This window comes from Ornithorhynchus anatinus, chromosome 2 (assembly GCF_004115215.2).
Source record: "Ornithorhynchus anatinus isolate Pmale09 chromosome 2, mOrnAna1.pri.v4, whole genome shotgun sequence".
NCBI classification, from domain to species: domain Eukaryota; kingdom Metazoa; phylum Chordata; class Mammalia; order Monotremata; family Ornithorhynchidae; genus Ornithorhynchus; species Ornithorhynchus anatinus.
Window position 1 is genome coordinate 38,367,346 of NC_041729.1, and position 17,529 is coordinate 38,384,874.

General features: G+C 42.9%; 1 protein-coding gene across 3 annotated transcripts in view; it reads right to left on the reverse strand.

Annotated features, from left to right (window-relative positions):
- Positions 1–17,529, reverse strand: part of SDK1 (sidekick cell adhesion molecule 1) — a 739,495-nt gene that overhangs the window by 75,573 nt on the left and 646,393 nt on the right. For 2 of the 3 annotated variants that reach the window (XM_029057498.2, XM_029057500.2), the window contains 3 exons: positions 7,128–7,263; positions 5,376–5,435; positions 165–266 (listed from right to left, as the gene is read on the reverse strand). In XM_029057498.2, coding sequence (XP_028913331.1) covers positions 165–266; positions 5,376–5,435; positions 7,128–7,263 — 298 coding nt within the window. The remainder of the gene's footprint in view (positions 1–164; positions 267–5,375; positions 5,436–7,127; positions 7,264–17,529) is intronic. The other variant, XM_029057499.2, reaches the window with a different exon arrangement.

Here is a 17,529-nt window from a genome sequence, read left to right on the forward strand (position 1 = left end):
CTGGTTTACTGGAGAAATACTGGTTAGCGGAAAGCACCAACTATTTTCACTCCAGGCTTCCGGGACGGAGCATCAGTATAGAAAGATTATGCCATTGTGTTGGCTTCTGAGTCCCTACTATTAGCTACTCCCAACACCGAACAGAGAATGTATCAGTGACTTACCTGCTTCTCCTACAAAGACTTCAACTGGCGCACTTGCTGGGCTCTCCCCAATGATGTTATAAGCGGTCATTATCACCTCATACTTCTTGTACTTCTTCAGATCTGCAAAGTAAAGCACGACACTTACAGCAACTTCCTCACCATTTTCCCATTTTGCAAACTCCCCCTCTTGGATAAAGCTGGAGCCTGCAGAGTTGAAACCATTCTTTTCTTCATGAAACTGGAGTGGTCACATACATGAATGTTTTCACTAGACTAAGCTTCTTCAGGGCAGGGATGGTATCTACCATCTTGGTACAGAGCTCTGCACTCAGTAGGTGCTCAGTAAATCAATGATGTCTATGACCATGGTCCCAACCCCAGAGCCAATTCTCCTAGTGTCCATTATTTTTACCCCCTGGTAGAAAATTAAACACTTTAGAAAAGAATATTAACTATTTCAGACATTGGGTATTACTTAGTACATTATTGCATATATCAAGCATACACTCTTGCAGTGGCCAGACATGGCAAATATGTGTCCCACCGTTAGATTGTACGTGACCTGTTCAGAATTAGCAGGAACCAGGGAAAGGGAGAGAGACAGCTATGGTCAAGGCTACTCTCTGCTAACTTCAGGGAAAAGCCCAGGTCCAGAAAGTGTGTGTTTGTTGCAGACAGGGGTTGCAATATATGCAGTTCCACTATGCTAGTGACTTCGAGGGAGCAGCAATTGAATTCGCAGGCCAGAGTCCAGCTACAGAATAGGCAGGGTAACCTCCATTGAAAGACACTCTTTACTCTTTTCCAGCTAGCTGGAGGGGAAGATCTGGTTATTTGGATGAATATTGTGTGTACATTATGACTGCTTGCATGCCCTTAATGCACAAACAGGGTACCAGGCTCAAACGTGCCAAAATTTTCTACCACTCTCTTTGTCCCCAAGGAAACCCCACTTACTAATCCTTCCTACAAGGACGTTAATATAGTTCCACTCACCAATTCCATTTTCTTTTGTTTCATTTAATGATCATATAAAGGTTCCTTAATAATTTTATAAAATAAATAAAAAGAAATTGTGGTATTTGTTAAGCGCTTACTATGTGCAAAGCACTGTTCTAAGCACTGGGGGATACAAGGTGATCAGGTTGTTCTACGTGGGGCTCACAGTTTTAATCCCCATTTTACAGATGAGGGAACTGAGACACAGAGAAGTGAAGTGACTTGCCCAAAGTCACACAGCTGGCAAGTGGCAGAGCCGGGATTAGAACCCGTGACCTCTGACTCCCAAGTCTGGGCTCTTGCCACTGAGCGACGCTGCTTCTCTGTTGGTATTTGTTAAGCGCTTACTATGTGCAGACCACTGTTCTAAGCGCTGGGGTAGATATAGGGTAATCAGAACATCCCACATGAGGCTCACAGTTAATCTCCATTTTACAGATGAGGTAACTGAGGCACAGAGAAGTTAAGTGACTTGCCCACAGTCACACAGCTGACAAGTGGCAGAGCCGAGATTCGAACCCATGACCTCTGACTCCCAAGCCCAGGCTCTTTCCACTGAGCCATGCTGCTTCCCCCATGAATAACTTTTAGCAATTCACACCTTTTCTTGAGAGTGTGACTACACATGAATAAGGAAACACATATAGAATATAGGTCCATCCTCAGGATGGAGCTTGATCTGCCATGACTAAATACGTGTGAGTGAACTGAGAGAGTTCCAAGTGCCTACCTTACCAACAGGGAGATAACTTACGCCATTATAAGCACAATTAGTTAAGTTGTTAAAACTCCTATTATTAGCATACTATTACATCTTGGGGAAGAGTTCAGTGGAATAAAGGTTGCCCCAGGTCCCCTTTCCTACCAGTAGTCTGGTCTCTGATTTTGGAACTGGAGTTTTGGGTCGGACGTGTCATTTGCCCAATTTGTCGCTTAAAGGTAGGGAGAGACAAAAACATCAGGGAAAGAAAACATAACACAGTCAATCAATTAATTATATTTATTGAGTGCTTACTGTGCGCAGAGCACTGTACTGAGCACTTGGAGTACAATATAACAGAGTTGGCAGACACTTTCCCTGACCACACTGAGCTTACAGTCTAGAGGGAGAAACAGAAGTTAATACAAATAAATTATGGATATGTACATGAGTGCTGTGGGGTTGAGTGAAGGGGGAATAAAGAGCGCAAATCCAAGTGCAAGAGCGAGCAGAAGGAGTGGGAGAAGAGGAAACGAGGGCTTAGTCAGGGAAGGCCTCTTGGAGGAGATGTGGTTTTAATAAGGCTTTGAAGATAGGGAGCGTGATCATCTGTCAGTTATGAAGAGGGAGGGTGTTTCAGGCTAGAGGCAGGATGAGGGCAAGGGTCAGAGGCAAGGTAGATGAAATCGAGGTAGAATGGCATTAGCGGAGTTAAATGTTTAGGCTGGGTTGTAGTAGGAGAGCAGTGAGGCAAAATAGGAGGGGGAAAGGTGATCGAGTGCTTTAAAGCCGATGGTAGGGAGTTTCTGTTTGATGCAGACACGGATGGACAATCACTGGAGGTTCTTTAGGAGCGGGGAAACATGGACTGAAAGTTTTTGTGGAAAAATAATCTGGGCAGTAGAGTAATGTGTGGACTAGAATGGGGAGAACAGGGGGCAGGGATGTCAGCAAGGAGGCTGATGCACTAATCAATAATAATAATAATAATGTTGGTATTTGTTAAGCGCTTCCTATGTGCAGAGCACTGTTCTAAGCGCTGGGGTAGATACAGGGTCATCAGGTTGTCCCACGTGAGGCTCACAGTTAATCCCCATTTTCCAGATGAGGGAACTGAGGCACAGAGAAGTTAAGTGACTTGCCCACAGTCACACAGCTGACAAGTGGCAGAGCCGGGAGTCGAACTCATGACCCCTGACTCCGAAGCCGAGGCTCTTTTCCACTGAGCCACGCTGCTTCCATAAGTGCTTGTACTAACGTGGTAGCAGTTTGAATGGAGAGGATAGGGTGGATTTTAATGACTTTGTGAAGGTTGCATTGACAGGATTTGGAGACAGACTGAATATGTGGGTTGAATAAGAGAAATGAGTCAAGGATAACGCCAAGGTTACAGGCTTGTGAGACAGGGAGGATGATGGTGCTGTCTAAAGTGATAAGAAAATCAGGGGGAGGACAGGGTTCGGGTGGGAAGATGAGGAGTTCTATTTTGGACCTGTTAAGTTTGAGGTGTTGGTGGGACATGCAATTAGAGCTGTCCTGAAAGCAAGAGGAAATACAAGGCTGCAGAGAGGGAGAGAGATCAGGGCTGGAGTTGTAGGTTTGGAAATCATCCACATAAAAATGGTAGCTTTCTACCAATGGGAGGAAATGTGTTCTCCAAGAGAGGAGGTGGAGGTGGAGAATAGAAGGAGACCCAGAATTGAGCCCCGAGAGACTCCCACAGTTAGGGGATGGGAGACAGAGGAGGAGCCTGCAGAAGAGACTGAGACTGAATGGCCAGAGAGATAGGAGGAAAACTAGGAGAAGACAGTGTAAGTGAATCCAAATGTCTACCAAATCTGTTATACTGTACTCTCCCTAGCACTTAGTACAGTGCTCTGCACACGGTGAGTGCCCAATAAACAGCACTGATTGATTGATCAGAAGGGTTTTTAAATTATTAATGAATACGTTCAGTGGAGAAGTTGTATAGAGGCATGGAAGTAGCAATATTTCCTATTGCTTCTTATATACTTATGTATATAAGTATACTTAGGTATACTTATGTATAGAGGCATGGAAGTAGCAATACTTCCTATATACTTCAGTTGGTGATAAATTCTAGTTCAGTAGTTTGGTGATGTGGAAATTAAAGAAAAGAACTGAAGAAAAGAATTGAACTAAAAAACAATTTCATCACAAAGGCAAATGAAGTCATCGACAGCTAAGTTTGTTTCATCACGTCACAAGGCTCATTGAGCAGAGACCCTGCCTATAGGGTAGGGCCCCCATTCCTGATGGTTGACATATATGAATAATTTTGCATTTAAATTGCTTGCAAACAGGAGAAGAAAGTGTAAGTGTTGAGAACTTGAGAATACTGTTGATTGGGGTCCTTTTCTATCAAGTGCAGAAGACTCGCTCCTGATGTGATGGTTGTGGGCAGGTTAAATTTGGCACAAATTTGAACTGCAGAACTTCATCACAACTTTAAAAACTCCCAAAATGATATCTCTGTACTTGCAGGACCCCAGATTTGTGGGTGTATGTGTGTTCTAATGCACAAAAATAGAGATTTTTCATAATGCTGACCCCTCCCCACCTCGATGGGGAATTCTATTATATGCTCTACTGTACAGTTCCCTGCAAGACATTACTCAGTACGGGTTCAGTGAATCACCTCCCTGAGGTTCTTCCAGTTTTGCTTTGTTTACAAGTGTTCTGCCCACATTTCTGAGTCAGGGATCCAGCATCTCCCTGGTTTCAGATACACAGTAAATGACATCTGATGCAACACTCAAGCTGTGAAGGCTTACACATAACACCCAGATGCAGGAGCTCACTTTCTTCATTCATAATGTCCCTCTTTGTGTAAACAATGAAACTTATGTTATTGAGAAAGCCAGTACAGGAGAGGAAAAGTCAACTGGGAAGCAATGAAACATTATGTGAGTGCATGCAGGCATGTGACTTGGTGGGTTTGAGCTTCACTTCTCTCCCTCATTGTAATCTATAATTCAAAAGCCTGGAGCAAGTCCTGCCTAGTGAACCATCATCACTCTGAAGTGACTTGCCTTTCAACTCTGCTTTGTTCCATTTCTAATCCAGCACACCTTTCTGTACCAAATTCTTTGATTCCCTCACTATTCTTGGTCTTTCAATCAAAAAAAAAAATTCCTAGTGCCTAGTGAATCAATAATGATTCAGATGGAGTGTGAATTCTAGGATTAGCATTAGAGAATTAGTATGCAAAATACTGAGAAATGCTATGACTTTAAGACAAACACGATCTATGTAAGAAATGTTTAAAAACAGTTTCTTCAGATGTGTTGAAGAGCTGAACAGGAAAAGCGGGATTTAAGGTGGCAGAGATATTCATTCATTCAGTTGTATGTACTGAGTGCTTACTGTGTGCAAAGCACTGTTTTGAGTGCTTGGGAGAGTATCAACTGGTGCTACTTTCTGTTTGGCTAAGAAGGACAATGGGGGTTTATCTATGGTGTATGTTCAACTGTTACACAGGTTTCCAGCTAAAGGCTGTGTGTACTTACGTGTTAATTCATATGTTGTTAATGCAGAACTGCTGTTCACCGTCTTGAAGCTGCTTTGGGCTATTGAGGGTAAGCAGAGCAGAAAGCTAGTTACAGAGCAGGGAAGTAGTTATCGTAAATGATTTTCAGCAGAAGCTGAGGGAGATGATGCGACCTCACTAACAGGCACAGTTACAGCGTCAAGACCACACCTCAAAGAGCAGTAAAAATCACTTCGCCATCCCACAACCCAGAACATGATTGTGCTGCCTGGAGATTATTTAATTCTTGCAAAATGACAGCAAATCATTCAAATGCCCAGCCTAGGTAAACAGCTGATATATTTGGCTAAATAGAACAAATAAGTATCTGGTGTGATGGATCACATCACAGAGTAGCATTCTGAAGCTAGAAACTCTGACTCCTGGGAAACTGCTTTTCCAGTACACCCAGTTCTCCTAAAATGCAGAGGTTGTGTTCTTGCAGAATATCATGTTTAGGGAAAAGTGGGTTGTAGTACCCAGCCTTTTCCAATTTCATGTATATGAAACTTTTAGTCCAAAAACTTGGAACTCTGCATCCAAACAGGCTCACATTGGATGGAAGTTCCCTCATTTTCTAGCAGCATTTTAACAAAACATAATGAAAATATGTACTATGGCAGAACTGAATGTACTCTATAGAATGCATGGCCTTCAGTCTGCTCCTGCACAAATCTTAGGCATTGGTTTTACAAGTTGGAAACACAACCATGAAATAAAAGTTTCTGGAACCTTGGAAAATGTATTTCTTTTGCATCAATGAAATTACTCCAAATATCGGTTTCATGACATTTCTGAGATCAAATCCACAGTATTTATTGAGAGCTTACTGTGTGCAGAGCACTGTACTAAGCGCTTGGGAGAGTACCACACTACAGAATTGGTAGGCATGTTTCCTGCCCATGAGGAGTTTACAGTCTAGAAGGGGTAATTGCATCAATTAGTAAAAACCAATTGACATTGGATCACTGTATTTCTCAGGTTGAGGTGTCATTTAATGAAAACCGAGTGTCTGAAAAACAATTTCCCCTTATAAAATTCCATCCTCAGATCATAGCTGGATTAAATTATATTCTACTCCACAAACCAATATTACTATAAGTGAACTGGAAAAGGCTGACTTGAACAACTATTTTTCCTCTGTTTTTACAGATTCTCCGAATGTGAAGAACCACACTGTAACCCCAGATCATGACCAGATCAATTTAACAGAAAGCAAGATTTGTGGAGGGAACCAAACAGTTGATGCTATAATGCAAAACTGTTGACAGAGAATCAAGTGTGGCGGAAGGTGATAATGCTGCCATCAAATTGCTGAATTTCCTGATGCAATCCACTTTGATGAGGCACCAGAATGTCATATGGGAAGAAATGTTGGTTGTCATTATTCCCAGAACAAGAAAAAACAGGGAAATTTAAAAATCCCAAAGCTTCCCCATGGCTAGGTGCCGATGAAAGGAGAAGCGTTTCCTTTCGAACAGTTCAGAAGTGCTTTTTCCTGCCGATGAAGCAACCGCTGTGGCATATTGACAGATATTAGGCCCATCAGTTAGTATGCTGCTTGGTGCAAAAGGAATAGCATAGATAGCTGCTCTGACCCTCTTAAAAAACTTACCACTCCTGGCACTTTTATAAGTTTTGTCCAAAAGGATATTGCCTGCAGCTGAATGGTCATTGTGTCCTGCATAAAAGGCACAGCAAATGGACCACAGTGGAAGAAGTAGGTACTCACGTGAGATCTCTGCTCTTAGAGCAGAAGGATTTGTAACAGTCTTGGACTCAGGTCCAGATCCAGTTTCATAATCCAGCTCCCGATAATAAATCCGATATCCCACAAGAAGGCCATTCAGACTCTTATCTCTTGGTGGCTGCAAAAGGGACAAGTTGGGTCTTTATCTCACAAAATAAGGCACGTGACTAACATTAGGAAGGAATTACACTTTGTGTTTTCCTGTTGCTTGTCTTAAAGCAAATGGGTAAATAGTGTCCAGATGTAGCATTATAAAGTAAAAATTGGAGAGAATGAAATGGCTTTTGATATTTAAAAAATGAGAAAATGTAGAAAGTCCACAAAATACAAGATAAAAAGATGGAGTAGTATAAAAATCCATCAATCAATAGCATTTATTGAGCATTTTCTGTGTGCAGAGCACATCAGAAGATGGAAAAATCCCAACACTGTATTGGTTTTGTGCTCTTGTTTTGGCAAAACTTTTAATTAAGCTCTCATTTTTTCCTAGTGAGCTTCTGTATTTTAGCGGGATTACTAAAAATGGATCAGCAAAAGAGGTGGTTGTGATGGCTGAATGTCACGTCTCAGTTTGTGGTGGGGGACAGTGCCTTATGAAAATACAAATGGAGTTTCTGGTATTTTTTAAAGAAACAGAATAATCCCTGAATTGAAACATTCAATGGACAGTATGTCTTTGGTCTCCAAATAAAAATGACAATGAGACACACAAAGAAGCAAACTCTACCCTGGCAACTGACAGAATCACCACAGCCTTGACATGAGGGGCCCAATTTTTCCAAGCTCCCTAGACTTACCCCAACTTTTCCACTCAAATCAATCCAATCATTCCCCAAAGTAGGGGAAAAAATGGGTAGGTCCCTCGCTATTTCACACAGATATTTTGTTCCCTCTAAATCTTAAAATTTTTGGATATGCGCATTCAAATCTACAGTTTCCTGTATAACCTCTTATCTCGGACTGCTTTAATGGCAACTTCCTTCCTGGTTGAAGAAAGCTCAATGGGGCTCTTTTGGAGTACCGTGATCCTGTTTTGCCCTGGACAGCAGCTGTTATAAGAACTTGGCAGACTATCATGATCTCAGCTCTTTATTAGTTGAGCTGATCTGGAAGGGCATGGCCTAGTGAGAGGCAGTGTGGCCTAGAGGAAACATCATGGACCTCGAAATAAGAGGGCCTGGGATCTAATCCCAGCTTCCCGGCTGCCTGCTGTGTGACCTTGGACAACTCACTTAACTTCTCTGTGCCTCAGTTACCTCATCTGTAAAAAGGGGAGTAAGACTGTGAGCCCTTTGTGACGGACAGAGACTGTGTCCAACCGGATAATCCACTACACTGTAAACTCATTATGGGCAGGGAATGTTTCCACTAATTCTGTTGCACTGCACTCTCACAAGCACTTAGTAAAGTATTGTGCTCATAGTAAATGCCCAATAAATACCACTGATGGATTGATTGATCTACCCCTAGTGCTTAGTTCAGTGACTTGCACATAGTATGTACTTAACCAGTACGATCAAAAAAGAGTAAGGGAAGGAAGAAGAGACTAGATAGTCCAGCATGCTCTATCTCTTAAATTATAGTGTGGAAGCAGTGTGGCCTAGAAGATAGAGCAGAGTCCTGGGAGAAGGACCTGGGTTCTAATCCCAGTTTTGCCACTTGTCTGCTCTGTGACTTTGGGCAAGTCATTTGACTTCTCTGTGCCTCAGTTACCTCATCTGAAAAAAGGGGATTATGATTGTGAGCCCCATGTGGGACAGGGACTGAGTCAAACCTGATTGGCTTGTATCCACCCCAGTGCTTAGTACAGTGCCTGGAACATAGTAAGTGTTTAACAAATTCCATAAAAATAATAATTATTATTATTGGTCTTAGAGGCAGCCTCCAAACAGCTCTATTTCTCAAGATCACACACAATGCCATTAACAAACACTGTGCTCAGCAAAAAAAAAAAAAAATTCAGCTGGCCCTCAGGACTTCTTCCATCTAGATATGCATAGATTGAAGAAGTGATTACATCTAGAATAGAGATGGGGATCAAAATATCTGGGCAAAGGACATTTCCTGGATGTGAAAGAAGGTTTACTCTGGTAGAGAAATTCAATGTCCTGGGGCTGCTTGTCAAAAGTCCCTATACTGATAGGGGAGAGGGAAATAATCAGAGGGGCAAGGATCATAACTTTGCTTTTACAGAATGCTTCTAATTCAGTAGGGACCCAATCAATCAATCACTAGTAATTATTGGGTTCTTACTGTGTGCAGAATACTCTATTCAGCCCTTGAGAGCTCAACAGAGCTGACAGACATGATCCCTGACCACAAGGAAGCTCCTAATGAACTAACATGTTTTCACAGATTCAACATAAAAAGGGATAGTCTCCCAAGGAATAAAATGTGCTGTTCTATAGCTGTGAGATACAATGCACTATATAAGACAAAAAAGGACTACAGCACATTTTAAGGGGAAATGTACAAGATGGAGTGTTCCAAGCTGAGCTAAGTTAGCCACGTCACCATCTGTATTGAAAAATGTGAAAGATGGGATCTTTATTGACCTTCATTAGCTTTATAGATGATCTTATTTGGGGACCTTACGGAACTATGTCGTGACATTCTAGCAGAATATTTATTCATAAAGGAGTAATATAGTCTGTAATCATCTCTTCAGTAATTAAAACAAAAAAAAAGAAGACTAATGGTTTGCATGGTGGATTTGAGGATCATATTCAACAACACTATAAAAAGCAAATGAGGTCACAACAGTATTTGCTGCTGCGGAGGGCTTGGAGAAACTTTCTAGGCTAAGGCCATAAATTGTCCCCTTGACCCCAAACTGCCAGCTCACAGTGCCTACTACTTGGCCCAACGAAACTGGGCAAGAGAGTATGGGTGGTTAGAATGTATACTCCTTGAAGGCAGGGATCATGTCTCTTTATTGTACTCTCCCAAGCATTTAGTGTAATGCTCTGCACAGAGGCCATGCTGAGAAGCAGCATGGCCTAGTGGATGGAACATGGGCCTGGGAGTCAGGAGGACCTGGGTTCTAATTCTGGTTCCTACCTCTGTCTGCTGTGTGACCTTGGGGAAGTTACATGACTTCTCTGTGCCTCAGTTACTTCATCTGTTAAAATGGGAATTAATACCGCAAGCCCCATGTGGGACATGGACTGTGTCCATCCTGATTAGCCTCTATATATCTCAGTACTTAGTACCGTGCTTGGCACTTAGTAAGGGCTTAACAAAGGCCACAAAAAAATAAATAACACGGATTGACTGTTTGAATGCTTGGCTCAGTGCAAAACCTCACGAATCAAGCAACAGATCGACTGGAATAAGTAATATTTATGGTATTTCTCAAGTGCTGTTTATTTATTTGTATTTATTGAGCACTTACTGTGTGCAAAGCACTGTACTAAATCCTCGGGAGAGTACAATATAACAGAGTTCGTAGACAAGTTCCCTGCACTAGTGGAAATAAAACTCAAGTGCATGTCTCCCTGCTCATCCCTTCCCTTGTTTTATGCTGTCGAGTTGTCTCCGACCCATAGCGACTCCATGGACACATCTCTCCCAGGACGTCCCACCTCCACCTGCAATCATTCTGGTAGTGTATCCATAAGGTTTTCTTGGTAAAAAATTTGGAAGTGGTTTACCGTTGCCTCCTTCCACACAATAAACCTGAATCTCCGCCCTTGACTTTCTCAAACCGCTGCTGCTCAGCACAGGTGAGTTTTGACTTGTTGCTGATTGCCTTAAACTCACTAGCAACTGCCCAATTTAGGAATGGAATGGGCATGCCTCTGCTTGACTTTCCCTCCCATAGTTGAGACTGGTAGACTACTGGAAACTCTCCAGGTGCGACCCTGAGAGGGGGTCCCTTCCCTACCCTAAACAAAAGTTCTATACAAGGAAGTGGGCCAGGATAAAGGAACGTCAGTCATGCTTCAGTTTTCTCACCTGGCCCTCACCCACATGAATAGGATCTCACATCAATAGCATCATATGCAAATGTTACGACAGCTACCTATAGATAGATTTCTACAGATACCTCTACAGAAATATGTACAGTTATATCCACCTATCTTGATATCTCTGACAAGATAATTATCCTTCATTTTTGAAGAATAGTTTCTAGTTAAGCTTTTCAGTGGTATTTACAAAGTGCCTACTATGTGCCAAGCCCTGTGTTAAGTGCTGGGGTTGATGAGAGATAATCAGATGAGACAGTACCTGAGCCACTTGGGGCTAACAGTCTAAGAGGGAGTGAGAACACAGAATTTTATTCCCATTGTCCAAGTGAGGAAACTGAGGCACAGAGAAGGAAAGTGAGTTGCTCAAAGTTACCCCCCAGCCAAGTGCCACAGCTGGGATTAAGAACCAGGTCTCCTGACTCCCAGATCTTTTTCCATTAGGCCATGCTGCCTCCCTTCTATTTCAGAAAATAATGTTTGGGAGTAACAGCGAGAACAGCGGGATTTATCATTATGGCTAGGCCAATGATTTCTGATCTTGAGCAAGGTAAAAGGCCTCTTTTAGACTCAGTTTTTCTAGCTGTGAAATGGGGGATACTCAAAAAATTCAAACAGTACACAGAGCATGTGGTATCTCCAGGGCACGGAGCCCTTGAAGTTTCCGGGGAAAGGCACGACAAGGCAGAAGGGCAATCCTCTCAAAAAAAAATTCCATATATTGGACTGCATTCCTGCGGAGTTGAAAGAATCAGAATTTGTTTTCCCAGGCAAAATGTTCATTTACATTTTAAAGGATAAATTTTATACTAGAGCAACTGTTCTAACTAATTAAGCTAATATTTTATGCACTTAGGGATGTTATTTGAGACCGCTTGAGACATTCATTTTGCACAATATTTTGTCATCTGGAAATGTGCCATTATTTTTGCCTATGAAAAGAATTATAAATGGGGCTTTTCTTTCCCTGTGCTCAGACATCTATGACACTTCTAGAACATATTGCAAATTTGCAACTGATCTCATATCTGGGTATTATGAAGATGAATAAAAAGATTGTGCCATAAAATAAGAGTCCTTTCCCTCTTCCGTTTACCTGATCTTGAAGGTTTAAATGAGGAGAGCATATGGCTGATGACTACAGTGTGAATAAATGTTCACGTAGAAAAGGAACTGAAAACATGGCTAACAGCTACACAGAAAGCTAGTACATCTAAACTTCTCTCATGGAAATTGCCAATAAGAGATCAATCCTACTTCAACAACACATGTAAGGAAATTGAATTTTCGTGTAGCAGATCTGAACATGTAAAATGTACATTGCTTTATGGACATCTTCCTGCATATTTTTCTGCAGCATGGCCTAGTGGATAGAGCATGGACCTGAAAGTCAGAAAGACCTGGGTTCTAATCCCTGCTCTTCCACTTATCTGCTGTGTGACCTTGGGTAAGTCACTTCACTTCTCTGGGCTTCAGTTCCCTCATCTATAAAATAGGGATTAAGACTGTGAGCCCCACGTGGAACAGGGACCATGTCCAACCCGATTTGCTTGTAAGCACCCCTGACCTTAGTACAGTGCCTTGCACCTAGCAAGTGTTTAACAAATCCCCAAATTACTATTATTATCATTCATTGATTCAACAGTATTTATTGAGCGCTTACTATGTGCAGAGCACTGTACTAAGCGCTTGGAATGTACAAATCGGAAACAGATAGAGACAGTCCCTGCCCTTTGACAGGCTTACCTCCTAAGGAAAAGCACCCAATCACCTGTAGGTATTCATTCATTCATTCATTCAATAGTATTTATTGAGCGCTTACTATGTGCAGAGCACTGTACTAAGCGCTTGGGATGAACAAGTCGGCAACAGATAGAGACAGTCCCTGCCGTTTGACGGGCTTACAGTCTAATCGGGGGAGACGGACAGACGAGAACAATGGCAATAAATAGAGTCAGGGGGAAGAACATCTCGTAAAAACAATGGCAACTAAATAGAATCAAGGCGATGTACAATTCATTAACAAAATAAATAGGGTAATGAAAATATATACAGTTGAGCGGACGAGTACAGTGCTGTCGGGATGGGAAGGGAGAGGTGGAGGAGCAGAGGGAAAAGGGGAAAAAGAGGGTTTATCTGCGGAGAGGTAAAGGGGGGATGGCAGAGGGAGTAGAGGGAGAAGAGGAGCTCAGTCTGGGAACGCCTCTTGGAGGAGGTACCTTATGTATGTACATTTATGGGCTTTGGAGTCAGGGCTCATGAGTTCGAATCCCAGCTCTGCCACTTGTCAGCTGTGTGACTGTGGGCAAGTCACTTAACTTCTCTGTGCCTCAGTTCCCTCATCTGTAAAATGGGGATTAAGACTGTGAACCCCACGTGGGACAACCTGATTCCCCTGTGTTTACCCCAGTGCTTAGAACAGTGCTCTGCACATAGTAAGCACTTAACAAATACCAACATTATCATATTGAAGTAACCACTGAGGTCTCTGTCACCCTAGCTATGGACCGTCTGGCTGTGGGGTCTCCACTTTTCAGGGCAAGGATTGGTTTTTGCATGCTGGGGGTGGGCACTGTATGTGCCTGCTGGTCACCAGGGGAAAGGATTCCACTGCAGGAGCCGCTAACCAAAATGCACGCTGGAGTTTAGCCCAATCCAAACCACTGAGCGGCTTGCATTTGAAGAAAAAGAGAGCTTGTAAGGGGTTTCTCCTTCCCCGAGACTGAAGCAATAGGCAACAGAGCAGGAGACCCTCCCCATAGGGGCTCCTGGAGCCTCACTGAGGGGAGCTATTGACTGAGTGTCTCCTTCCTTCCCACTGCCCTGAATCTTAGAGGAAGTGGAATTTGGACAAGAAGCCATGAAGCCTAGGGAGGCTCCTTCAACACTGAGCCTTTCCATCTGTATACTCATGGGTAGAGGGAGCTGGGGATGAATAGAACTGTTCTAGAAATATGAAGAGAGACCTGACTTCTAATCCCGGCTCTGCCACATGCCTGCTGTGTGACCTGGAGCAAGTCACTTAACCTCTCTGTGCCTTAGTTTCTTCATTTCTTCATCTGTAAAGTGGGCATAATACTTGTTCTCCCCCCCCCCCCCTTAGAATGAGGTATATATGGCACAGGTAGTGTGCCTAATTTGATTTTAGTGTATCTTCATCAGCTGTGTGACCTTAGGCAAGTCACTTCACTCTTTGAGAAGCAGCATAGCGTAGTGGATAGAGCACAGGCCTGGGAGTCAGAAGGTCACAGGTTCTAATCCTGGCTCTGTCACTTGTCTGCTGTTTGACCCTTGACAAGTCACTTTGCTTCTCTGTGCCTCAGTTATCTCATCTGTAAAATGGGGATTGAGACTGTGAGCCCCACGTGGGAAAGGGACAGTGTCCAGCTCGATTTGCTTGTATCCACCGGTGCTTAGTACAGTGCCTGGCACATAGTACGTGCTTAACAATTACCCTAATTATTATTATTATTAGCATATTAGATAAGTGATTAACAGACACCAGAGCTATTTTTATTATTCTCCTTCCTCCTGGCCTCTAAATTATCAAGGAGACTAGGCTGGGGAATACCACGAAGAGATGACGATAGAGGGAGAAAGAGAAAGGGAGGACTGAGAGAGGGAAGGAAAGAAAAAGAAAGGAGGAAAGGGGAAGAGAGAAAAGCAAGTGAGAAGGTAAAAGAACAAAAGGACAGGAAGAAGAGCATGGAGAGGGCAGTGCGTGAAAGGGACAAAACTGGGAGAAAAAGGATTCAAGGGAAAGAAAAATACACACAAGGAAAGGGACAAAGAATTACAGGAACAGGGCATTTAGTGGGCAGAGCATGGGCCTAGAAGACAGGGGACCTGTCTCCAATCCCGGCTCTTCTACTTGTCTGCTGTGTGACCTTGATCAAGTCACTTAACTTGAATGGCCCTCAGTTTCCTCAAATGTAAAATGGGAAATAAATATCTGTTCACCCTCCTAGTTAGGCTTTGAGACCCATGTGGGACAGTGATTGTGTCCAACCTGATTAACCTGTGCCTACTGCAGCACTTAAATACTACAATTATTATTATTATTGTTAGTAATAATAATAATAAATTAAATAGTGGCAGAGGAAAAATAATTATAAAGGGAAATGAGACAAGGCACTAAGAGGGCCAGAAGAGTCAGTACTAACAGCAGAACCAGACGTGGTCTAGCTTTAACATTCCAGCTAAAATATGTCCTTTAAAAATCTTAGATTTCAAAACCAAGAGTTAAAAACTAAAGTGAAAGGAAACATTTTACCAGGTCAGTGTAACTGAAAATCCAAATTGTTTTTGCATTTTCAGACTTCAAATTTACCCGAAGCAAATACAAATTCAAATTTAAGCAATTTTCTTTCCTGTGATCATCCCAGTTAGTAAAGTATCCTTTTGATTATGCATGAATGGCCAGCTAGGAGACAAGCATTTGTTTCCGCAGGACATATTTACCACCTTTTTTCTTCTTTTCTTACAATTAATTCAATCCACTCTGATCTGAAGGGGGAGAGCTGACAGACACATACGGCTAGTTCCTTTGGCAAAACCCTTCACAACAATGCAAATTTGTTCTGCCTACAATTGTGAGTGGTTCACATCATTAAACTATTTGGACACAGGGCCACTCTTCATTTGATGGCCTCTTGTTTAGGACAAATGACTCTTCACTACTGTGCTTCCCATATGCTGAAAAGGAGCTTGTTCTGCCTAATGTGCCAAGACCCAGGCCTTCCCTGACAATTTACTTTATTATACCACAGAATTTAGTCTATCAGAAGAGCTTGGTGTTTTTTTTTAAATTGCACTCTGAGTAATCTCTCAAAGAGAGGAACGAGGAGAAATCTACCCGTGACATATTCTACTTCTGGTTTTTTGTTCAATTGGGAGGCAACTAAGGTTCATTCAAAGTCTCTCGGAAGTAACTGAATATGAATGGCCTGATAAGGTTTGACTGGTAAGCACACTTGTGGAGAACAAGCATACAGGATGGGCCAATTCGGTAGCTTCTGTTTCACAGTAGACGGGGGCTGGGGATGGAGGGAAGTGAGAACCATTTGTGGCATCTGTGTCTCGATTACCTAAGGTTAAATGCTCTCAGTCCTTGTTTTGTGCTGCTTCAGCTCTTCCCAACATAACCATGCTCTGGGCCCCACTTTGCCACTATCTTCCTAGGCTCAGCTCCTTATTTTCCTAATAATAATAACGATGATTATTATTATATTATAATGACCAGTGTCACTGTTATTATTATTGTGGTATTTGTGGTGATTGTTAAGCATTTATTATGTGCCAGGCACTGTACTTAAGTGCTGGGGTGCATACAAGCATATCGGCTTGAACACAGTCCTTCTCCCACATGGGGCTCAAAGTCTAAATTCCCATTTTACAGATGAAGGAACAGAGGCAGGCACGGGGAAGTGAAGTGGCTTGCCCAAGGTCACACAGCAGGCAAGTGGCGGAGACAGGATTAGAACCCAGGTCTTCCTGACTCCCGGGCCCATGCCACGCAGCTTCTCTGCCCTCATCCCTCTTTGGAGAGGAGACCACAGTATCCTGATGCAGTAAGTTTCAGCATCAGAACTTCTAAAGACCTGAAATTTCCCTTGATTGCTATTCTCTGCCCCACTGCCCTAGAGAAGCAGTCCTTTTTAATAGAAAAAGACTGAGGAAACAGGCCAAATTTAGCTTATTTGAGCATTTGAAGCTTATGAAACCTTGCCTGCACCCATTTTTAACATCCCTATTGCTTCCCACACATAGTCTTGGGCTGGTTGGGACAAGGCCAATAATTCCACTTGCTGATACCAAGTCGTAATATCGGCAGTGAGAGTTGCTTAGTGACTTGGGGCTCAATGCAGTAAAGAGAAGTAGCTACAATCTGAGCTAAGGAACTTTCTGGCCAAACTTCTTAGATGTGGGTTGGGAGCATTTAGTTCTGTCCAGAAGCTCCTGACCCTAAGGGATCTGAGTAGGTGGGAACTGACCACTATTGGATGGACCGGTGAGGCCCATTTGTTCCCTAATTCCCACGTGCATACCAGCAGGTCCTGCAACCTGAACCCCGAGGGGGGCCCCAAGGTTAACCTGGCCCTAGCTTTGACCCTTTTAGGACCACCTAAGTTGGGGATAGGTCTCTAGGAGAAGCAGCAGGGCACAGTGCATAGAGTACGGGCCTGGAAGTCCGAAGGTCATGAGTTCTAACCCCGGCTCTGCCACTTGTCTTCTGTGTGACCTCGGGTAAGTCACTTCACTTCTCTGGGCCTCAGTTCCCTCATCTGTAAAATGGGGATTGAGACCGTGAGCCCCATGTGGGACAGGGACTGTGTCCAACCCGATTTGCTCATATCCACCCCAGCGTTTAGTTCAGTGCCTGACACATAGTAAGCGCTTAACAAATGCCAAAATTA